A 25,697-nucleotide genomic window follows, 5' to 3' on the forward strand; every position below is an offset into this window, starting at 1 on the left:
GTTCTACAGATCACCCCAATAACATGGTACCTACAGTTTACAACATAGCGTTGCATACTTTAAAATGCAATAAAAAGACAGATCTCAGAACCTTTATTAGTGTTCTTACCACAAAAGATACTCTCAAAAGAACACAAGGACATTTTTGTAGGCAATGAATATGGTATCATGGCTGTATGTATTTATCTAGACTCATCAAAATGCATAAATTAAGTATGTGCAATATTTTTTTTAGATAGACTCACTGTGTCACCCAGACTGGAGTCCCTGATCTCAGCTCACTGCAACCTCTGCCTTCCGAATTCAAGAGATTCTCCTGCCTCAACCTCCTGAGTAGCTAGGATTACAGGTGCCCACCACCATACTCAGCTAATTTTATAGGTCCAGTAGACATGAGGTTTCAGCCATGTTGGCCAAGGTGGCCTTCAACTCCTGACCTCAAATGATCCACCTGCCTCGGTCTCCAAAAGTGCTGGGATTATAGTCATGAGACACCACATCCGGCCCAATATGTCTAATTTTTATCTATTAATTATATCTCAATATAGGTTTTTAAAAGTTAAAAAATAATTCTTGCAAGTCTTGGGTAACTAACTATAACTCAGCATATTTCATCCACTCAAGAAATCTTCCAGAATACAAGAAAGTTAGAAAGACATTGTTACTTATACAGTAACCATTTTTAAAAATCTCAACTTTGAGTAACTTATCAATAATGTTAAGTTCTTCATGACATACCTCACAACTGACCACAAAACATCAGAGGGTTGTAACCCTGGGTTCAAGAATCTCGAGGACTGGATGAAGTGACACCCACACCCTAAGTGATGCACTGGAGCTTCTTCTGCATTCTAGCTAATGGTGAAGTCAGGCGGACATTTTAATGTGATTATATAACCATTTTGAACCAAACGCTTAGAATTTTATGTATGAAAGCAAATAGTGGTCAGTTTCCCTCTCTGCAGCCAGAGGTTTAGGCATCATATAACAACTGCCCTGAAGAAATTTTACTCCTCCTAGTAATACAGTACATAACATCACCATGATCAGCAGCTTAGATTTATCCATGTAGCAGAGTATAAAACACTGGCGTATCTTTTAAATAAATAACGTTTAAATAAATGAAGTATTTACGATGGGCCAACCATAGCTCAGAATGCTTTACATGTGTTTCATAAGAACCACATGAGATAGGTATTATGCCTCTTCCCCTTTTTTTAATTGTGTAAACTGAGACTTAAGAGGGGCTAAGTAGCTTACCAAGCTCCACACAATAGCTACGTTGTGAAGCTGGGATTTGAACCAAGGCAAATCTGACCCCAAAGCTCACAGGCTTAACGTTTACACCATGCAAGTAGTCAGAAAGAAGCAGAAGAGCTCGATCACCAAAGACCTGAATCTCAGATTATTCTATGAGCTTCCCATCTCTGCTTTATATTGTCCATGAGCAAAGAAGAAAAAATAAAATAAGGGGCAGAGTTGAGGAATTGCAGCCAAGGGCATGGGCAAGCTACTTTCACTGCAAAAGACACAATATGCCAAGAATTCAGATTAGTTCACAAAAAGGTCAATAAGGATTTTGTTTTTCCTTTGCGAAGATGAAGATGAACTGTGTTGGCTAGCCACAAGGCTGAAGAATAATTAGAAACATCCCTTCACAGCTCATTGATGAGTCCAGGAGGTGCTGCTTCCTTGCTAGACTCAACACAGTGCAGGAGTCTCCTGGGAGCCAGCCCGAAGCCGCCATGCAGAAGGCCTGTTGCTCTCAACGGGGACTGTTGTCAGCAATGTGACAACCACAGCAGTGACATCACTGACCAAGGATCTAGAGAATTCTCTAGAATTCCACAAGCTCCACTAGAAAGACACATGCACACATACGTTTACTGCACCACTATTTCCAATAGCAAAGACTTGGAACCAACCCAAATGCCCATCAATGATAGACTGGATAAAGAAAATATGGCACATATATACCACGGAATACTATGTGGCCATAAAAAGAATGAGTTCATGTCCATTGCAAGGACATGGATAAAGCTGGAAGCCATCATTCTCAGCAAACTAACACAGGAACAGAAAACCAAACACTGCATGTTCTTACTCATAAGTGGGAGTTGAACAACGAGAACACATGGACACAGGGAGGGGAACGTCACACACCGGGACTGTTGTGGGGGGCAGTTGGTGGGAGGGCAAAGGGAGGGAGAGCATTAGGACAAATACCCAATGCATGTGGGGCTAAAACCTAGATCACAGGTTGACAGGTGCAGCAAACCATCATGGCACATGTATACCTATGTAACAAACCGCACGTTCTGCCGATATATCCCAAAACTTAAAGTAAAATTTAAAAATAAAAGAATTCTGAAAGCTCCTAGCCATTATAGATTTTCATCTTTACAACCAGCCTGTGAAGCATACATTATCACCTGTGTCACAGACGAGGAAACTGAGATGCAGAGAAGCTAAGTGACTACTCAAAGCTTCTCAGCTGGTTAGAGGCAGAGTTGACACACACGTCTTCTGATGCCCAGGCACTCTCCTCATATCACGTTCCTTGTCACAGACATAGCTTATTCACCAGACTGACCGTAGAGCCTCAGGGTCAGAGCAAGCAGGCTCTGATTTGGGCTCATGTCTTGACTGCACTATTGACTGATTGCTAGACGACTCTTGGCAAGCTCATTACCCTTTCTAAGCCTCTGTTTTCCAATTGTAAAATGGAAATCACAATAGCACATGCCTCATAGGGCTTTTGTGGTGATTAGCTGCAATGGGATGAGTTAATGTATAGAAAGAATCATAGCAAGCATTCACAAATGGGACTTCTTACTATTAATCATTCGCTCACTGAACAAACTTTGATTAGACCGTTACTCTGTCTACTCAGACCTGATGATATTAACAAGCCCTGCCCTGAGGTTACTCACAGTCCTTCTTGGATGACCAACACAAACACAGACTTACAAGGCAAGGGGGGAGGTGTAATGACATGGTAAGGTAAGATGCAGGATAGCGTAACAGGCACACAGAATGGCTTTCTCTCTAACAGCAATCCCCAACCTTTTTGCCACTGGGGACCAGTTTCATGGAAGACGATTTTCCCATGAACTCGGGTGTTGGTGGACAGTTTTGGGATGATTCAAGCATTTACATTTATTGTGCACTTTATTGGTATTATTATTACATTGTAACATATAATAAAATAATTATACAACTGGCCGTAATACAGAATCAGTGGGAACCCTGAACTTGTTTTCCTGCAACTAGAGGATTCCATCGGGGGTGATGAGAGACAATGGCAGATCGTTGGGCACTAGATTCTCACAAGGAGCACACGAGCTACATCCTTCACCTGAGCAGTTTACAATAGGGTTCACGCTCCTTTGAGAATCTAATGCTTCCACTGATCTCACAGGAGGTGGTGCTCAGGGGGTCACTCACCAGCCGCTCACCTTCTTCTGTGCAGCCGAGTTCTTAACACACCACGAACTGGTACCAGTCTGTGGCCTGGGGGTTGGGGACCTCTACTCTAGAGCAGCAGAAAATGCCCTAAGAGGGTTTATGAAACAAAATCTTTTAATAACAAAAAAGATACTACAAATGTAACCATTGTTCCAAATTAAGTTTTAATGTCACAAAACATTATTTAAAAAAAAAAACTACCCTGAGATTTAGAGTTGAAGACCCTTCATTGAAATCTCAATTCCATAAACTACCAACTACATGACTTTAAAGTAAATAACCTAACTTCTCTGGACCTCGATGTATTCATCTTTAAAACTGGGATACAGTAGTAACACACCTCCTGTGCTTGTTACGAAGGTGAAATGATGTAACACATGTGAAAGTGCTTTGTAAATGAGGAGACACTTCGTTAGAATTATTGCTGATGGCAGGTGCGGTGGCTCATGCCTGAAATCCTACCACTTTGGGAAGCCAAGGTGGGCAGATCACGAGGTCAAGAAATCGAGACCATCCTGGCCAACGTGAAGAAACCCCATCTCTACTAAAAATACAAACATTGGCTGGGTGTGGTGGCATGAACCTGTAGTCCCAGCTACTTGGGAGGCTGAGGCAGAAGAATCACTTGAATCCAGAAGGAGGAGGTTGCAGTGAGCTGAGATTGCACCACTGCACTCCAGCCTGGCAAGAGACCAAGACTCTGTCTCAAAAAAGAAAAAAAAAATTCACTTATTACAGGGAAAGGGGAGGAGGATGAAGAAAGAGAGGAAGAGAGAAGGAGGAAGAAGAAAGAGGAGGAAATACCCAGCATCTGCTGAGAGGACTGGGCAGCCACATGGGCAGAAGTCCTGTTTTTCTCCCAGTCTCAGGAGGATGACCCAGCTGAATAAGGCAGACAAGGATTTTGCCAAAATCTTCTATCTACATGACTAGTCCTGCCCCAGGTGGTCAGCTTGCTCCTGATTCTCAGGCCCTATGACTCTTCTGAGACTCAGGCATCTTTGCTTGGGGAAAACAGGCTACCGGCCTGTCTGCATGGAACTAGAGACTGCAATCTGCCATGGCTGCCATCTGCCTCTAGCTTGGAGGTTTTTTGTCCCTGTGGTTCACTCCCTAGTTGCAGAAAATGCCACTGCTAGACTTGGGGGCGTGGGTAGGCAACCCGTCCCAGCTGTGTGCAGAAATGTTTCCCTTTACCACAGTCCCTCAGAGGCTCAGCCAACACTGAACTGGACCCTCCAGGGGGGAATCTGAGTTTGCAAGCAGAGAAGGATAGTGCATAGCATCTGCAGCGGGCACAGCATGGAAAAAGATGCAGTGTCAAAACAGAGCCTGTCAGGGGCGGGTGGGAGAGTAACGAGCAGAGCACAAGATCTGCAGAGGAGGTGGAGGTGGAAAGTGAAGGGCCACAGGTGCCAACCTCAGAACTTATAGTCTTTATCATGGAGAGTGTGGGAGACCCACGGGGGTGTAAACAGAGGCGGCATGTGGTCTGTCGGAAGAGGCCACTTGGGCCAAAGAGTAGTAGAGAACAGACCAGAAATTGGAAGTACACGTGGCAGGGAGGTCAGTTGTTTAAAAGGCTGATATGGGCATGAACTGCATCCCAGCATACCTGACAAGAAAGGAGAATTCAAGAGCCACTTAAAGACAAAATCAACAAGAATCAGAGACTGGTTTGACACAGGGAAGTGAAGCAGAGTGAAAGCAACAATGATTCTACCGCGGGCAGCTGGATTAGTGAACTATGGTTTTACTAAGCAATAATCAATTTCAGTAAAAATATATCCTTAGATTGAAAATGAGGCTTCTTGGCTGGGCGCAGTGGCTCACGCCTACAATCCCAGCACTTTGGGAGGCCAAGTCGGGTGAATCACGAGGTCGAGAGATCGAGACCATCCTGGTCAACAAGGTGAAACCCTGTTTCTACTAAAAATACAAAAAATCAGCTGGGCATGGTGGTGGGCACCTGTAATCCCAGCTACTCGGGAGGCTGAGGCAGGAGAATTGCCTGAACCCAGGAGGCGGAGGTTGCAGTGAGCTGAGATCGTGCCATTGCACTCCAGCCTGGGTAACAAGAGCGAAACTCCGCCTCAAAAAAAAAAAAAAAAAAAAATGAAAGAAAGAAAGAAAATGAGGCTTCTTATTTTTATTTATTATAAATCTCATTTTATACACATATGAATTTGGTCTAGCTCATGGGTTAGGTAACAGCTCTTCTTAATAGATGATGGTTGAGGCTCAGAGAGACTAATGCCTGCCTAAGTTCACACAGACAGCTAGAACAGAGAAGAGTTAGTGTTAACCCATTGACCCAGGCTTGACAAACAGGTCCCAAGTTGTGTGCCAGCTCTGATAAACTGGTGGTAACCACCTGAAGCACTAAGTTGAGACTCTGACATTGAGTCTGGCCTTGGAGAGCCAGATACTATAACAAACTGGCAATGTCCACCCCGATACCAGGAAAGAAGAATGGCAGTACAATAGCTTTTTACCAGCCCTGCACCAGAAATAGTGACTCATTAGAAATAGACAGAAGAAGAGGACAGATTTGAATGGATCCAGCATATGGCTTCTAAAAATATCACTGGATCAAACTTTGTATCAATTAAGAAAACGAAGTAGCAAGACTGTGAAGACACCAAAACATGACTAAGTGCCCTTGACCTCACTCTTCATTTTACTGCTTGCAAATCAGAGGTTCCATTTCTTCCAGATTCCTGAGGCAGTTCCTCAGATGCCAGAATGCCCCACCCTGCCACACCTTCCCTGAATTTTCAAGCAAGGCAACATTATATTTTTGCCCCATCGGAAACCCTTTTCCTGGAAACCAGTAAAGAAGAAAGAGTAAGACTGGATTTAAGAACTTTTTTGTTTGTTTGTTTTGTTTTTTAGATGGACTTTCTCTGTTGTTACCCAGGCTGGAGTGCAATGGCGCGATCTCGGCTCACCGCAACCTCCACCTCCTGGGTTCAGGCAATTCTCCTGCCTCAGCCTCCCAAGTAGCTGGGATTACAGGCACACGCCACCAGGCCCAGCTAATTTATATATTTTTAGTAGAGACCGGGTTTCACCTTGTTGACCAGGATGATCTCGATCTCTTGACCTCGTGATCCACCCGCCTCGGCCTCCCAAAGTGCAGAACTTTTGTTTTTTATCTGTAAAAAATAGACTAATACCCCAATCTCAGAGTTGTCATATAGCAAGCATCCTATAAATACTTTCAATTCCTTATTTTTATTTATTTATACAATAAACGGAAGGGTCAAAGGGAGGTGACATTTTTGACAGACAACATTTGGACAGGATCTTCAAGTCCCACCTCTTCCTGCCTCAAGTGACAAATATTTCCATAATCTGATTTCTGCATGGTTTAAGAAAGAATCCACACTATTTTTACTGGTGTTTAATGTTCAAAGTCAAAGATAAAAATAAAAATTTTTCCTAAGTCCAACTAAGGCAACTCAATCAACTCAACAAAATCAATGATAAAAATTCTTCTAAGCTGAAATTCCCTGAGTCTATGAATTAGTGGAATTTTTGTTCTGTAAAGAAGCAAGTCCTTCTCTTGAGCAACATGCAAAAGTAGGAGACTGAGTCTAGCAACAGTTCAGAGGGCACACTTTGGAATCAAATAGGTATGAGCTTAAATTCCAGCTGTCCCATTTACTAGCTATGTGGACGTGAGAAAGCAACTCAATTGCTCCCAGCCTCAGTCGTCCTGTGTGTAAATTGGGCACACTGACACCTCCTTCAGAGGGTTTGATCAATCTACAATGAAATGTGGTGTATAAAACCCTTAGCGAGGTGCCTGGCGCATACTAAATGCACTTCTTATTATGTAGCTAGATTACAAGTTGCACTTATTATGTACACAGATTAAAGCAATAATAAAGTAACATTGAAAATTTCAAACACATTGACTATATGGTCTTGCCTCCCCAAAGCAGATGCCTAATTATAAGAGTCTGTCTTCCCAGGATAGACAGTATAAACTATAGACTTCTCAGGAATAAATTCCATCTAGCCAATCTATATATTGGATAATATATATAACACACCTCAAAGTGATGGGCAGTAATTTGGATTGGGTTGGTGCCAACATCTTGGTATCGTGTAAATATCATTAAGGATGCTTCATAATCACTTTAAAAATTATTTTATAGGACCAACATTTTCTGTGTAACGCGGTAAATTTAAGTTCTCATTTGACACTGAAAAATGCACTCAGTCACACCAGTTAAGAAACTAATGAAATTACTGTTTCTCAAGTCCTTAGTACATACTTAGCACAGTTCTAGGCATGATACGGGCAGAAGAAAAGTGTAAAATATGGCTCCTACATCTAATTTATGGTTTTACTAAGGAGATGATTGTATAACGGGAGTCAATTCCAATGCCTTAATCAACAGTGCTAGTCAAGGGTCAACCACCAAGCAGCTGGGAAAGAGAACATCGAGCTAATATTTGGGAAAAAACAGGTTTCCTAGTCAATTATCACAAGTACCCGGTTAGGTAAAGAGTCTTTTAGAGAGGAGGAAAAGCTGTTTCCTGACAGCCTTGAGCAGTTGATCAATGCCTGAACAGAACATTATCAGTGTCCTAGGGCTGTTTATCTTCACTGGCACCATTTTTACAGACTTTTCCATGGGAGGAAATATTTAATCTATATAGAATCCCATTATAAAAACTTTCAGAAATCCACTTCCTGCCACTACTGCAATCACCACACAAAAGAGGAAAAAACTGCAGATCTGGGACTCTTTTTAATTAATGTGGATTTTCACTGCTCAGTAGTACCAGATGTGGAATCCTTGGTAGAACTTGGACCAACTTTTTCTTGAGAGTCTGTTACTCAGCTCCCAAGTAGGCAGCGTTTTCCTTTACCCCACTCCATTCAGCCATCACAAAACCCATTAGACAATCTTCTCCCTCAGAACAAAGGGGCTTCTGGGATGTTTCACACGCTCTTCTCTGTGGGTTTGAAATTACACACAGCAGTGCCAAAGGTAAGGCATTTCTAGACTTTTTTTTTTTTTTTTAACCTTTTCTATTTTTTTTTTATTACTGTTCTGGGTGTCTAGTTGTTTTTGTTGTTTTTCTCTTTTTTCCCCAGCTCCCTCTGTCTCTTTTGGTATCTATTTGTGGCCTAGAGCAATTACTTTAGACTTTTTAGACACGTCGGGATAGAGATAGATGACACAAGTGATCTACTTATCTTCCTTTCCCATCACCAATAAAAGTGACAGCCCGCCTAATTAGGCCTAATAAAGCAGCGCAGCAAGAGTGGCGCAGCAGCGATCTAAAGCGGGATGGCATTGACCCGGAGATACAGGTGCTGCCTTAAGGCGTTGCTGCTGTTACTTTATCTCCAGCACATTACATCTCTGCTCATGCCATATTCAAATGCAAGTAGCATGTTTTTCTTCTCAATTCTTAGATCAAGAACAAAAAAAAAAAAAAAATCCCGTCTAATCAAAAAAGGCACTGACAATTTTTCAGCCCCACATTAAAAGCAAAGAGTCATTCAGAACAGTGCACTCCATATTCTATTTTATAATATCACTTTAAGCTATTGCTTTGAATCTCAGACATTTCTTTGTTAAGAAGGAAAATCAAAAATTCATCAGAAGAAGTTCTTTTCTTCCAAGGCTAGCATGGGGTTTGGAGCTGGAACCAACATTTGTAGAAGTTAGGGGTCCTTAAGCTATTATTAGCGATGAGAGTTTGACACGCCTGAGAGTTGTCAACAACTGACTTTAAACAAAGTGGAAGGAAGGAGAAATAAACGGTGCTCTCAGCAAAATTAATATACCGGCCTGCAAATTAATGATGTCGTGTATTTTTTAAACAAGGGAAAAAAATCTGAACTTTGCATGAAACAGCATTTTAAGTACATCTTTGCAAAAATTATCAGATTGTCAAAGGGCATCAAAGCGAACTGAGTCTGCGACTATTCATAATATTTCCACATATGCTAAATACAAAATTTATCTTACTTTATTCGCCTGTTCTGTAGCAATTATTTAAAGCTATTAGAGAGGGAGACGTGTCCTTGATCTGAAGTACCGGTGACTGCTGCACAGCATTTGTTATAAGAAACGTAACGCGCGGTGGCTCACGCCTGTAATCCCAGCACTTTGGGAGGCCGAGGCGCGTGGATCACGAGGTCAACAGATCGAGACCATCCTGGTCAACATGGTGAAACCCCGTCTCTACTAAAAATACAAAAAAAAAAAAAATTAGCTGGGCATGGTGACGCGTGCCTGTAATCCCAGCTACTCAGGAGGCTGTGGCAGGAGAATTGCCTGAACCCAGGAGGCGGAGGTTGAGGTGAGCTGAGATCGCGCCATTGCACTCCAGCCTGGGTTACAAGAGCGAAACTCCGTCTCAAAAAAAAGATACAAAAAATTAGCCGGGCATGGTGGTATGTGCCTGTAATCCCAGCTACTGGAGAGGCTGAGGCAGGAGAATCACTTGAACCCAGGAGGCGGAGGCTGCAGTGAGCCAAGATCGCGCCATTGCACTCCAGCCTGGGTAACAAGAGTGAAACTGCGTCTCAAAAAAAAAAAAAAAAAAAGAAACGTAACCTTCCCAGCCTTGCCTGCACGTGCGCGTGCATACACACACACACTTTGCATTCTTCACTACTTAGCTCTGTGCATTGTATCGCACATTCTTTAAACATATGTCTGCAAATAATCCCTCCGTTCTCATTGTTTTAATTGCTACATGTATCCAAATAAGTTTCCAAACTATTACTTTTTTTGTTTTTTTCCAAAATATTACTTCTAACCGTTTTCTTCTGTGTCCAAAATGAAACCCGTTATCTTTGTCTCACCCTTGCCCAATATAAACCCTCTTAAAACATTCCTCCTCAGCCACGTTCACCCATTACCAACAGTAGTTACAGTTCCCTTGCTGAGAACCATTAATCCATCCCAACGTCCTTTCTCTCTCTTCTGGGTTTTCCAAGATGAGAATGATTTGCATAACAGTCACAGCTACCATCCATGAAGACCCCCCTGATGTTACACATGATGACACGCATGTCGCATACAGTTGTTAAGTCCCTTAACAATATGGAATCAGCATTTTTTCAGTCCACGTGTTTTAGCCAGTAAGGAAACTTTAAGAAGTTAAGTAATTTGTGTAAGGCCACACAGCCCATCTGCGCTTGCTGACTATTCTAACATGTTTGTAAATCAACATTTTAAAAGAGCAGGGCTTCGGAATTAGTGAACAAGTTGTCTCATTTCGTCACGAGCATCCTCACAATTATAATGATGCTCCTAAGTACTTCTCCTTGGTTACCGGAGTGAGTCACTCACTGTGTTTTTTCCCCTCTCTGGTGCCCACCCTAATCCATCATGTCAGAAGACCAATCGTTATTTCCTTCCATATGAAATGTGTGGCTCTGCCCTCTATCATGTAGGTCATACTGGGAGACCTGCCTACCTTCCCTCAGTCACAGTTTCCTCTTCTACAGAATGAGATTATGACGTCCACCGTGTAGGCTCCTGGTCAGTATCAGAGAGGATGCATGGAAAGGGCTGCCCAATACCAGCCATCTAGCAAGCCCAATTAATAACGTGTTACCGTTACTGTCATTTCTTCATGTCATGTCGTCTCTTACAACTCATTTAAAGCACAGTTTAAGAAGCCTCCTGAGAGGTCATGTGTCAAAATAGGAAAAGACTGGGCTTAGAAATTCATAGTCCTAACTCGGATTCCTGAGTCTGCTGTCTATTACCTTGTGACAAGGGGGAAATCCCTTACCTTTCTAGCCCTCAGCTCTATCAGTAGTAACCTGGGATGACAACACTGACTGCTCAGGCTTGGCAAAAAACGCAAGAGAGACAATCGAGAGCTGCTAGTACTATACTGGACACACAAATCATTAAATCGCTGCATTTAACGAGGTGGAGAGGAGGAGCTGTCGTATCATTTACTGAACCTGTATGATATGCTCGGCATGTGCTAAGGGCTTCACATCCATTTTCTGGTCTGATTCCAACAACTCTATGAGGTCACTACCAGAATCTCCGTTTTTTAAGATGAGAAAACTGAGGCTTGGAGAGATTATGTAACTTCCCCCAAATCACACAGCTAGTAAGTAGCCGGGCTGGGATTTGAAACTAAGCAGGCTCTCTCCAAAATCTGTGCTCTAAATCTTCTTAGATAATTATAGTTCCCTTTTTCTTTATCTACAAAAACTTTACTAACAGTCCTACCCTAACCCCTGCACACACACACACGCGCACACACATTCACACACTCATACGCACACGTGTGCACACTCACGCACGCACACACACACATTCACTCACTCTCAAACACGCACGCACACACTCACACACGCTCAGACTCACACACGCACACGCACACACATACACTCACAACGCACTCACACATGTGCACACACACACACTCACGCACGCACACACATTCTAATTCAGTCACACCAGGAAGCCCGCCAGGCACAAACCTACTGTTGGCACGTATATACGTGTGTCTGTTTCTATGATTGCATTTCTGCACGTCCATCTTCTTTGTCATCCACTCTTCCCACTAAAATGGCAATTCCTCGAGGACAATGATCATGTCTTTTATTTTCTTGGCCTCCCACAGGAGCTAGACTCAATCAGAAAGCATTTGGGCAAGTTTGTCAATGGAGCAGACGTGGATGGAGAGTTGATGCTGTCACAGAGGGAGGACTCATGAACGCTAAGGGCTCTCCCTCATTCTGAAGACAGACAGACCAATCAGCCACTAAATCCCACTACTTCCACACAAAGTCAAGACCATCTGCACATGGCTGCCCACGGACACCTCCCTGGGGAGGACAACCTTCCCAGAGAATTAACCTTCTAGGAAAATCCCTTATGTTTTTGTATGTTTGCATAAAAAGGGAGAAAAAAAGCTCCGAGACCTTTCTCACATGGAATTTCAGTGGGATGCCTAATCCAAGGCCACGGAATGGCTTCCTCAGGAGGCTGTGCCACTGGGCTCTCCATGCATAAAGTGGCAGCATTCCTGCTTGGGAAGCAGAGAAACTGGACTGGATTCAAATCTCGATCGGGCGACCTACTGGTTGCAGCGTTGAGCAGAAGTTACTCAATATCCTGAGATAGTATTTCCCATCCATGGAGTATTACAATATACACCTTGCAAGATTGTTTTAAGGATTACAGTTAAATGCAAATTTTAACCAACACATATTTAGTGAAAGAAACCAGACACAAAACATGGTTCCACTTATATGAAGATTGGTAAGAAGCAAAATGAAATGTGCCTAATGAAATCAGAACCGTGGTTGCTTGGGGCAGAGTTCAAGGACGGACCAGGAAGAACACACAGGAGATCTACGCACTTCTCCTACGTTCCTTGAGCCTGGAGCGGGAAATGACAAAATACGGTATAAGAAAAGAACAGATATGCAGTCAGAGTGCCAAATGGATCCTGAGAAATATGCTTCCCAGTCTTTGTGGGTAATCAGCTGGTCTGGTAATCGAGAAGAGCCACTGGTGGATAACACATCTACTGGGAGAGACCCGTAGAATTCCATGGAAACGTCGGTACATCTTAGAACTTACACAGGGCTCCTGGCATTTGTGTTACGTGTTCAAACCAAAAAGAGTCAGGTTGGAAACAGACTTGGGTTTAGGATCAGCTTTGCCACTTACTGTCTGACTTAACCTTTCTGAGTCTCAGGGTTGTCCTCGGGAAAATGGAGGTGATAATGAGACCTGCCTCTTAAGAGGCTATTAAGAAGATTCAGTGAGATAATATCTCTAAAATTCATAGTGGTGCCTGACAGATAGTAAGTGTTCAACAGTAAAAACTACTGTTATTAACAGCTGAAAAGCAGGTCAAGGTAAAGGAGCCAGCACACAACGGAGATGGACTTCGGTTTCACATAAAATAGAAATGGCAGCAACGTTGGGATTCTCACTTCTATTGCTTTGCTCGCGCCGTCTTACGTATGACCGATGAAGAATTTCTTTTCCGTAATAGTAAGAGTTGTTTTATCTCATTTGCTAACAGCAGGAACCTTGATCTGTATTTCCAAATCTACCAGAATCTGTATCCATAATGATAGCTGTATGCCTTAGAAACTTCTGATGTGCCCGATTCTAAACAGAATTTCCTACAGTGTATCTTGTTGCAATCTCACTGTTCTTTGTGAAGTGGCCATACATTTTGGTATAAAACTAATGAGAGGCCGGGCGCAGTGGCTCACGCCTGTAATCTCAGCACTTTGGGAGGCTGAGGCGGGTGGATCACGAGGTCAAGAGATCGAGACCATCCTGGTCAACATGGTGAAACCCCATCTCTACTAAAAATACAAAAAATTAGCTGGGCATGGTGGCGCACGCCTGTAATCCCAGCTACTCAGGAGGCTGAGGCAGGAGAATTGCCTGAACCCAGGAGGTGGAGGTTGCGGTGAGCCGAGATGGCGCCATTGCACTCCAGCCTGGGTAACACGAGCTAAATCCCGTCTCAAAAAAAAAGAAGTAATGAAGTAATGAGAACCCCATTCCCTGATCATTTGACATAACTGAGTTCACCACCTTAAAGGGCAAACACAATCCCAAATGGTTTAAACTTTGAGCATTAGCTGATAACTCTTCTAATATGAATTGGTTCTTTGTCAGCTCTCATTTCTTTCTACTAAAAGATTCTTAGAAAGATGGAGAGCCAAGATTGGGTATCAGAATACAATAGCTTCGTTCTGCTTGGGGAGATGGTGCTGTTTCAGGTGGTCCATTCCTAAAGTATGTCCATGAACCTAGACTAGACATCGGTGGCCACTCAGCCCATCTTCATAGCAATGATTGGAAGGATTTCAACATTTTCTTGCTTCCACATAAACCTTTTGATGTATTTTCTAACATTTCACAATGAGATCAAAGTATCACAAGTACGGGGTCTGTGACCCCCTGCCAAGCCCTTCTCCATTAAGAAACAATACTAGGGCCGGGCGCGGTGGCTCACGCCTGTAATCCCAGCACTTTGGGAGGCCGAGGCGGGTGGATCACAAGGTCAAAAGATTGAGACCATCCTGGTCAACATGGTGAAACCCCATCTCTACTAAAAATACAAAAAATTAGCTGGGCACGGTGGCACGTGCCTGTAATCCCAGCTACTCGGGAGGCCAATCTTTCTGAAGGACTGTCTGTGTACAGTAAATAGTACTGCTTTTCTTTTTTTCATCATTCACTGGCATCTGCTGTAATTAGCAAACGGCTCTTGCATTTCCCACCCTTAGCTTTCTGCTCTCTCTCTTTTGAATACACCTATTTAAGTAACTGATCAGCAGACTAAATGCAAAGAAATACTCTTGCTCAAAACACTTACGGGAATTGCTGACTCAGGATGGCTCTGTATTAACTGGTAATAAACTAAAGCTCTTAACCCTTAACAAAATTAAATATACTTAATGTGCTTTTCTCTATAGGCCTGTATCTGTCCTTCCAAGGAAGGAACACATAACCGCCCCCTCCCACCACACACGCACACAGAGAGAGAGGGGAGGGGAGGGGAGGGGAGGGGAGAGGAGAGGAGAGGAGAGGAGAGGAGAGGAGAGGAGAGGAGAGGAGAGGAGAGGAGAGGGAGGAAAGAAGTGAGGGAAGAGAGAGCAATTACATTTATCATCATCCCTTTTCAGTTAAAGAGAAATACTGAAAGCTATTAGATGAAAACAAAACACTAGCAACCTCACCTGCAAAGAGGCACAAGTTGCTCCAGGGTAAGGCTGAGTCTTTCCCATTCATAAAGGCACGTGTTCAGACACCCCAAGTTCCACAGCTATCAGTGAGCTCCAGAGCAAAATCAGAAATACGCATTCATGTGGTTTAACTCATCAAGTGATTTCACACAGAACATTTCACATGTCACAAAAAGCAGGTTCCATCCAGCCTGTCATGCCTTCCTCCTTCCAACACTGACATCACTTCTTGCCAGAGGGAAAAAAATTGCTCTTTAAATATTGACTTTCTCAGTCACTGCCAAGGCCAACCAGTCGGCCGTGAACCACATTTGTTGCTGCCGTCTTATACAGATCTTGAACACTGCTGCTTGCCAAGAAGCATCTCCAGGGCAATGGTAAAGGCACAGTAATGATCCTGAGCTGAGATTCTGGCCATGGAGCCAGGAATGCAGGGAGTACTCCCCGTACGTCAGTTTAGGAGTCACCGTTTAAGCTCCTAATTACACCTCTAGCGACCCTGAACTCTCTGCATTCTGGGTCCTCACTTTTCACTGCAAGGCTCCTGATCCAACCTTCCCATGGAGCCAAGAGCAATCACTAGCATTCATTTAACATCTACTACAGTATGTGCCAGGCACTGTTCTAAATTATTTTAACTTTACTACTCCCGCCACCACTACGAATAGAAACAGCTAACACTTGTAGAGAATGTAATATTTGTCAGGCATTGTTTCAAGGATTTTACATGTTCAATCCCCGTAACACCCCTGGGAGACAAGTACCGTTATTATACCTGTTTTATAGACGAGGAAACTGCAGCAGGGTGTAAGTGGAGGAGCTGAACTTCACACACAAGCTGCCCGATTCTAGAGCCTGCTGTCCACACATCCTCTCCGTAGGAAAGGCATGCCTGAAAAAGTAATCGTAATTCCAGGTTCCTTTAGAGAGGAACCTCAGAAGAAGTTCTGAGATCTGGTCCAGATCTGGTCTCCAGTTCCTGGATAAAGTGACTGTTGAGTTCAGTTTTGAAGGACCAGCAGGAATAAGCCAGGGAGCAAAGAAAAAGAAAAGTTTCCTAACACGGGGGAATAGTGCAGACACAGACCCGGTGGGGAGACGGGGCAGGGTACGTAGAGAAGGATTTACTCAGAAGATTCCAGGGAGTCTATGAAGTTAGGGCAAAGGATGCAGAGGGAACGGACTGAGAGGTAGCAGTGACGGGATCCTGAAGCCAGTCCACAAGGGGACGTGACTTTTCTTCTGAAGAGTTAGATTGCGCCCTGAGAACAAGGGCGAGCCTTTAAAGGACATGAAACCAATAGACTATCTGTCACACATGGACTTCCTTTTCAGAAGTGTCCCTCAGCAGCCCTGCAGTCATTCCACTACACACACAAAAAGACTAGTCAGGAAGCTATGAGCCTAAACTAGATAAGAAATTATTAGACTCTGAATTAACACAACGGGAGTCTTCATAAGCATAGGAGAAGATCCTCAATATTGAACATTTTGATATTGCTTTAATAGAGAATGCTTGTCTAGAAATGGGATCCTCAAAGTTCTTTCCTCCAGAAGACTTGACTATAGTCAACCTGCTCTCCACAGACATCTCAGCTGTGGCACCATACCTTGTAATCAAACAGGAACGAGCTCACCCTCCCAAGTTGGCTTCAAGCACACTAGAACTGATTTTCATTACATAATGAAAGATTTAATTCGCCAAAATATGAAGAACCTGGGTCTAATTTTTAAAAACCTTTCCCATCCTCATCCCCCTCCTCTTTTACATTAAGCTATTTTACCACAGGGACTTCAAGAACATCTCTATGTGTCCCCTTGGGCCACGGTTCTTTTTTTTTTTTTTTTTTTTGAGACGGAGTTTCGCTCTTGTTACCCAGGCTGGAGTGCAATGGCACGATCTCGGCTCACCGCAACCTCCGCCTCCTGGGTTCAGGCAATTCTCCTGCCTCAGCCTCCTGAGTAGCTGGAATCACAGGCACGCACCACAATGCCCAGCTAATTTTTTTTATTTTTAGTAGAGACGGGGTTTCACCATGTTGACCAGGATGGTGTCGATCTCTTGACCTCGTCATCCACCCACCTCGGCCTCCCAAAGTGCTGGGATTACAGGCATGAGCTACCGCAGCCAGCCGAATTGTTTCTTAAAACAGAACTTTGTGACCTAAATTTGTCTTCTTCAAATTTGAAAGAGAATTCGTAGTTTTGATGTAAGAAGATTTCCTTCATTTTCTCTCTTTTTAAAATCAAACCCCTCTATGTAGTCTACTGTTCCTATTTTTTAGCATCTAGTACAGTGTCTGCTAAGCAGTAGGGATTCAGTAAAACTGTGTGAAATTTTTTTTTTTTTTTTGAGACGGAGTTTCGCTCTTGTTACCCAGGCTGGAGTGCAATGGCGCGATCTCAGCTCACTGCAACCTCCGCCTCCTGGGTTCAGGCAGTTCTCCTGCCTCAGCCTCCAGCATGGTTCTTAAAATGACGTCCGTAACCCGCCCGGAACCCAAAGGCCTGCTGGCCTCTAGTGACATATGTGCAGATAATTGACACCACGTCTAGCTCACAACAGATGTTCAAAAAGCTTGATGTTAAAATAATATCAACGAGTTGGTGAAACCTATGATTTGAACCTGGGCACGCACAATTTTCACTTAATATTTCACAAACGTATGCATCATCCCATCACAGTCTCATGGAACACTATGCCATTCTGCTGTTTTTCCTATGGCAAAGGCTCCTAGGGGATATCTTGCTATAAAAACAGTGTCATCTATTGGCCAAAAGAGTTTGAGAATCACTGCCAAGGGACTAATGGAAATTTCACAGAAACCACTCCTCATTAGCTTGGGACCTGAATTAGGGGTCATCCGCAACAGTAGCTAAGTACAAAATACTGTATGGCTCACTAGGATTTTAGAGCTGGAGGGAACCAGCACCCAGATGAGAAGTAATTAGCTGAAAATCACACAGCCGATCAGTGCCCAGGTTCAGACTAGGACATATGACTCTTACTTCCTCCTAGATCTGTATTCTTTTCACTGTTCCATGCTGCTGCTTGCTCACTTCGTTTGCAAACATGACTGAAATATACTTGAAGTGTAATGATCTACAAGCCGAAGACCAGCATGGAAAGTGAAGATGGTAAACAAGCGTAGAAAATCCTAGTGTTTAGTTCTGATTTGCCACTTGCTGGTTGGGCAGCTGCTTAATTTCCTTCAATCTCAGCTTTCTCATCTGTCAATGGCAGTAAACTCACCAGTCCTCCTTCTCACTGTCCATGAAGATTGGAAGTTCCTTCCCCACGAATGCTCCCCCTCTTCTTAGCAGTCTGTTCATGGCATCTTGGTCTCAAGGCCCTGTCTCCATCTCAACCTACTACCTGGTTTTCTCTTATTTTATAACCAAAAAGAATCACACTCACAGCCACCACACACTCTGAATCAGAAGCGGCCCCACCAGTTGTTAGCTGTGTGACTTGTGCCAAGTCACGTAAACTTTCCAAGCCCTGATTTTCTCCCGTGAAAAATAGAGCTATTAATAGTTTCCGTTGCCAGATTGCCGTAACATTTAAATAAGATATTTGAAGTGAAGTACCCTAAGTATTCATTGAACAAGTATTTATTCAGCACCTGTAATTCACAGTAAACCCAAAGCAATTCAAGCTCTCGTTCCTCGCAAGGCTTGGGTATTCCACCTCCCAGAGTTTTCCTGTATCTCCTCATCTCGTTTTGGAGGCTCACAATAAAGCTTGTTACTGTGAGGTCAACAGAATGTATCTCTTTGCCTTACAACTTGCAGAAGCAGAGCAGGGTAACGTTGCTGAAACTACTAGGAAAACTTTAAAAACACAAGTAGAAGGGATTTAAATGAGCGTCTCCATGCATGAGGGAAGATTCAGCACGTGAAGCCCAACGTTGATGCCTTGCCTTCCTTGAGAAGTTGGAATCTGAAGAACTGGAATCTTCCTTGGGTGTCTCACTACGTCACCCAGGTGTTCCCCCAGTCCGTTATTTGTACTTCCTTGAGTACAAATTTGAATTTGCAATCTGTGGGGAATGAAGTGTCTCTCGGCGGAATTTTCTTAACACTCTTTGGCTCTGTCTTCTCACCCTTACCTCTTCCCATTCTGAGCCGTTTCTATATGAATCTCATCAGTCCCAGAAGGCTACAAGCCCCTGGAAGGCAAGATTAGTGTGTGATTACCCATGCAATCATGTTTCTCTCCTAGAAACCCAGCCCTGTGCCTGGCACAGAGTGGACCCACGAAAAGGATCGTTGCTAATGTTGAAATAACCACTGGAAGCCACCCAAGGGGCTGAGCCCTCCAGAGAGCAGTGCATTTTGGTGGCAATTCCTTCTGCAATGCTCCCTGCGTTTCTCTTTTAAGCCCACCACTGTGCCTCGTAAGTAAATATAAAATGCTAACCTTAGCATATTCAGAAGAACGTTTAAGCGTGCGGCAATTAGGTTATCTCTTGGTTATTTATTTCTTCAGCTTGTTATTAGCTGCGTGCGGAATATTATTCTAATTATGTCAGCCCAATCAGCAGTATTGCATGTCCAGGCTCATTTCCATTAGTCTGAGCTTTGTCTTTCACACTGTGATACTAATTCAATGAGACATCAAACATTTAAATCGACCCGGGATGCCGAGGTCAGGCAGTCCTGCCCTTCCACTCTATTAGCACTCGGGTGTAATTGTGTTTGTCACTCCCCACATGACAAATAGCATCAGGGTGACCATCGAAGCACAAATGAGCAATGTACTAATATATTATTTTGTTCAATAATATCAATATGTGTTTATTCAGTGCTCGTGGTAGCCAGCTCGAAACCGTCATTTCAATACAGTTGTATCAAGTGCGCTGGTACCACCGAAGCATTTCTTTGGAATATCTGCTGGACGGTCAATGCAACTGGATCAAAGGAGGAAAATAAACATGGCTGCTGAAAGTAAAAGCAAACATGAAAGTCTTCAAATTCAGAGATTCTGCTGACACCAGCCAGAACTGAGAACCCACAAAAACAAAAGGCAGAATGCAACCACCAGTTTCTCTGCTTTGCAAAACTCTTCAACTCTCTGGTAAACAGCTTAAAAATCGAGGTGCAACCTATGGCATTTAAACAAATATAAACTTACGTTGGAGTTAGCTGAAGTTGTTTATCTTTCTGACCCTGTTTTTGAGAGCAAATAAACTGGTCAGCAGAGGCAGTAAGAGATTCGGGGTGTTTTTCCCTTAGTTGTTTACTTGATTTTGTTTCCACAACAGGGTAGATACACGACGATAAAGTTTACCCCTGAGATTTCAACAAACCCCATCTCTGCTACTGTCATATGATTTACCCCTTGTAAGACTTAAATTTGAATATTAGTATAATAGAGTTGGCTGGGCACGGTGGCTCACGCCTGCAACCCCAGCACTTTGGGAGGCTGAGGCAGGCAGATCACGAGGTCAAGAGACAGAGACCAGCCTGGGGCCAACATGGTGAAACCCCGTTTCTACTAAATATACAAAAATTAGCTGAGCATAGTGGTGCACACCTCAAGTCCCAGCTACTTGGGAGGCTGAGGCAGGAGAATCACCTGAACCTGGGAAGCAGAGGTTGCAGTGAGCCAAGACTTCGCCACTGCACTCTAGTCTGGGCAACAGAGCAAGACTGTCCCCCCCCCACGACAAAAAAAGAGAGAGAGAGAGAAAGAGAGAGAGAGAGAGAGAGAAAGAGTGTTACCCATAGTCTTTCAGTTTTTTATTTCACATTTTAACATCTAAAAAATCGCTACAGAAGCTGAATTGGTGAGAAGCCTAAGCCAAGATGGCATAGTCTCTAATCAGCAGGCGCTATTGGTTCGAATAAGAATTCTATTTCTGGGTCTCACTGCCTTTTCACAATGTCCATAGCACGGGCTTTGTGATTCCCATGGTGCAAATGAAAAACTCACCCTGAGGCCGGGTGCGGTGGCTCATGCCTGTAATCCCAGCACTTTGGGAGGCCAAGGCGGGGGATCACGAGGTCAAGAGATCGAGACCATCCTGGTCAACATGGTGAAACCCCGTCTCTACTGAAAATACAAAAATTAGCTGGGCATGGTGGCGCGTGCCTGTAATCCAAGCTACTCAGGAGGCAGAGGCAGGAGAATTGCCTGAACCCAGGAGGCGGAGGTTGCGGTGAGCCGAGATCGCGCCATTGCACTCCAGCCTGGGTAACAAGAGCGAAACTCTGTCTCAAAAAAAAAAGAAAGAAAAAAGAAAAAAAAGAAAAACTCAGCCTGGAGATGTGGATATCTAGCTCAAGATCCCACAACTCATCAGGAATAAACCCAGAACCAGAGTCTGGGTTTCCAGATTCCTACGTGGTCATGACCTGCTCCAAACCTCGAAGTCACTGCCCACATCCCCAACCCACCGGCCCAGAGTCCGGGTCACTCCTGCTATGGTATCATCCTCTATCCAGGATCTACTTCAATCTCGGCTCTCAGGACATTCCATAGCCTGTGCTTGGCAATCTGCCCAGGTTGACTTTATCTTCTCCAAACCATAAACTCCTCAACTAATGCTTGCATGTGCAAAGATATGCATTGGAAGAAAGTGAGAGGATAAATCATCCCTAACCTCTGCCGACAGGTTCAATGAATTAAACCAATGTATGTTAATTGAAAAATCGTTCTTTATAAATATAGATAAACTTTAAAAGACACAATTAAGTACTTTTTAATAGCTTTTTAAAACTCACCTTTGCTTTAAATGACCTTTAGATGTATTTTTGTTCTATTGGTTTTACTATTTTAACTGCAGATGCATCTTTTAATTTACTCCAAGGGAATTAACTGAGAATCTTTCATTTCCTGGTTGGGTCTCATTTTAAATGCCAGAACTACCTCTAATGTAGGTATCATCAAAACTTAAAACTCCACAGTTTAAGACACAAAGTTCTGACAACCGCTTCCACTGTGGGGGGAAATGGAACTTTTAATTCTGATATTATAATTAGACCAAGAAACTGAAAGCACACCCAAAAACAAAAATCTGCTGCTATGACTAGTCAATGGCATTTATGTCCAGGGATGGGAGAAAGGCCTAATATACTCTGACAATTTATTTGCAACATTTGATATTTAACATCATTGCATCTGCATTCTGAAAGCAGCACAACAGACTTTGTGTTCTCAAAGATCCAAGGTGAGCAGAACTGCCAATAGAAATAAGCAAGGACCAACTCCAAGGCTGAGGACCAGCCCCTGTGATGTAGATGGGACCCTCTGAGGGCACGGCACTCTGGAAAGGTGACAGGCACAATGGAGGGAAGCCAGATATCACCTCCAATCCTCCTTTTAGCTCTTGGGGGGATGTTCAGCTGACTCTGACACCAGGTAGACGAACATGAGCAAAGTACACACATTTCATTCATTTTCCATGTCCATGGGAATCTTCAGAAGAGAGTAAAGTCTGAAGAAGTGACTGAAGCAAGATGGTTTCATACTTTTTAGAAAAAGAGCAAAAAAATCTGAATTAAAAAATGACAGGGCAAAAAAAAATCTGGCTGGGGTAGTAAATTTGCTAGGGGAATCACTGGGAGATACAGTGGGAATAAAACAGGTAGAAGATAAGGGTTGCTTCAGTAAGTATGTTTATCCAAGTTCAATGCAACCTCCAACCACCAGTCTCTGGGTGACATGGTTATTTTCTCACCCCCGGGCGGTGAGGACCCCCCTCCCAGCATCATCTTTATCCCTTGCTGCACGCAGGAAGAGACAAGTCAGTTTGCCCTTTCTCAAACTACAATTTCTCCAACATTTTCAACTTGAAATAATCAATATATTAATCTGGCATATTTAGGATGGCACATCCTTCCCTCTTTCAGTGGTAAATAAATCACTGGATAAAATCAGGACTGGCAACCTTCCGAAAGGGGTGCACTGAATGGCCAACCCCTCTCCTTCCGGCATGCTGTTCCCTTGCTGACTACATCTTTGTGAGGTAGAAGAGGTGTATGTCCACCTGTCAACTGTCACGTGGGAAGGGCCACTGACCCTCATAGGTATGGTGGCCCAGCCACCCAAGTGTGTGCTAAAGAGCCATGGATGATGCACCACCTGGGGCAGTGACCAGACAAGCTCACTCTTGCCAACACTGCAACCATCAATCAAAGAAGTGGGATCCATCAGGTATCCTCCAAGATAATTCTGATGACATAGAAAGTATTGGTAGAATAAAATCATGAACCAAAAGAAGAAGAAAAGGCTAACAGACCAGATACCAGAGAAATTAAGGATTATCTCTTTCCCTTTCTTCTCCTCTTAGGGGGAAAAAAAAAAAACAGAGGAAATAGCACATTTTCTAATTGTGAGCAGAGGTGAGGAGGTGGAGAGACATAAAATCATCTGAGCAGACTAGGAAAGAAAGGGAAGAGAAACAGAAACCATATTTAATGTAACATGCAGAAGTAGCATTTCCTCACCCTTTCCATTTATAAAAGATGTGTTTCGGCCTCTGGCTGAATGTACATAATAATTAGTGCTAATGAATATAAATGATACCCACAAGTCAACCTGTTTACAAAGTCCCCCCATGTCATTCAGGGAAAAATTAAGTTTGGAAATGAGATATATGCTGTGTTCTTGGGCTTGACGATGACCTAGAGGTTACTGAAGCTAAGGACAATGAAATCAATTAGCAATTAACAAGGCAAGAAAGAGTCAAATCCACAGAATTCAGTACTTCCCATGGCAGGCACTGTTACAGAGGAAGACAGTCTTCCCACAGGGTAATGTATTTAGTTCTGCACAAGCAGAAGCTGTTGATGGTGAACATTCAGAGAGGGCACGGAAGCCCTCTGCCCTCATGGGCACCCTGCCGCCCCCACCCCTCTGCATCTATTCCATTAGGCTGTTCCTGAATCGTTGCCTTTATAAGAAACCAGCAACAGTAAGTACAGTGCTTTTCTTGAGTTTTCTGAGTTGTTCTAGCAAGTTATCAAACTTGAGAAAAGGGGCCTGAGAAATCTCAAAACTGGACTGGCAGAAGTGTGGTAACCTGAACACCTCATTTTCAGCTGACGTGTGACATGAGGTAGTTGTGTGGCAGTCAGCCCTTAACCTGTGGGGTCTGCATTAACTCTAGGAGTGTCAAAACTGAACTGAATTGCCAAACTCCCAGCTGGTGTCAGACAGTTGCCGTAAAATCAAGGGGGCATGTACCACGAAGGAAAGTATCTTTATAGAAGCTCAATAAATGCACTGGGAATTTTACAGGTCGAAAAGTGAGCTGGGTTACAAATGAAAAGATGGTATCTGGTATGCCCCATTTAATAAGACAAGAAAGAAAAAGTGCAACATGTTAGGTATCTGTCCTTAGTTCCATGAAATAAACTGTAAGGCTTTCAAAAGGCAAGCCTCAGGTAGCTAAAAAATTCGCTTACGGGATGCCTCATCTCTCTGTGGGCCTAGGATCCGATGCCTGGTGTTGTGACATTCATGGAAAACATTACTCCCTTGCCATTAGATGCAGCTCCTGCCCTTGAAGGTATTGCAATCTAGTACATTTTACAAGTGTCAGGGTCTTGGGAGAGCAGCAACTTTCTCCATCTGCAAAGGCAAGAACCGAGCAGAGGAAAGGTAAGCGAACTTCTCAAGGTCTCACAATAACCAAGGGCAGAGATAAGTGCCACCGATGGCCCCTGAATCTAGGCCTCCTGAGGTTCCCAGGAAATTAAGCCCAGTCCAAGGGATGAATGATGAATTTGGCCCCTGCAAGCTGCCTTCCTGACTAGCTTGTCCTTCTGAAGACAGAAGAAAAGCCAAATCTGTTGGCAAAAAGGGCCTAGGGAATTTGGGAGGGTGTCTAATCAGAGGAAGTTGAACTCACTTTGCTTCAAGATCCCACAGCCTTCTCTTTCACTGAAACCACGCTTGCCTCATCCAGGAAGCCTACCAGGCTAGCCTCACCTCCTTCTGGAAACTCACAGCATCCCAGCTCTTCCACTGACTAGTCAGGTGATACTTCCCTAATACTCTAGCCTCAGTCTCCTCATCGGAAAAAATCAAGATACTAAGACCTATTTCCTTAAACAGCTGTGAAGATTCAGTGAGACAATGTATATAAAGACATTTTATATACATTTTATGATACTCCTAGAGTTAATGCAGACCCCACAGGTTAAGGGCTGACTGCCACACATCTGCCTCATGTCACATGTCAGCTGAAAATGAGGTGTTCAGGTTACCACACTTCTGCCAGTCCAGTTTTGAGATTTCTCAGGCTCCTTGTCTCAAGTTTGATAACTTGCTAGAACAACTCAGTGAGACAATGTCTCACACAACATGTGGCAAATAATAAGCGCTTAACTAAAGGAAGGTCTTAGCACATTATTACAATAGTAACCTCCAGGGCTGAAGCAAATACATTTCATCCAGCAAAGTTCCTGGGTGCCTCTCTGTGGTCACTTTAGCATATGTTATATTTAATTTTGTGACTCTGGTGCCACTGCAGCCTTACCCACCATG

General features: G+C 43.5%; 1 protein-coding gene across 2 annotated transcripts in view; it reads right to left on the bottom strand.

The window, feature by feature from the left end:
- Positions 1-25,697, bottom strand: part of LOC144577268 (uncharacterized) — a 476,463-nt gene that overhangs the window by 335,205 nt on the left and 115,561 nt on the right. Inside the window, exon 1 of one of the 2 annotated variants that reach the window (XM_078333282.1) lies at positions 15,194-15,305. The exons of the other annotated variant lie outside the window; for it this stretch is intronic. Coding sequence (XP_078189408.1) covers positions 15,194-15,241 — 48 coding nt within the window. The 5' untranslated portion in view covers positions 15,242-15,305. Of the gene's footprint in view, positions 1-15,193; positions 15,306-25,697 lie in introns of those variants that run through there. 2 annotated transcript variants of the gene reach the window in all.

The sequence above is a fragment of the Callithrix jacchus genome, chromosome 8 (genome assembly GCF_049354715.1).
Source record: "Callithrix jacchus isolate 240 chromosome 8, calJac240_pri, whole genome shotgun sequence".
Classification (NCBI taxonomy): domain Eukaryota; kingdom Metazoa; phylum Chordata; class Mammalia; order Primates; family Cebidae; genus Callithrix; species Callithrix jacchus.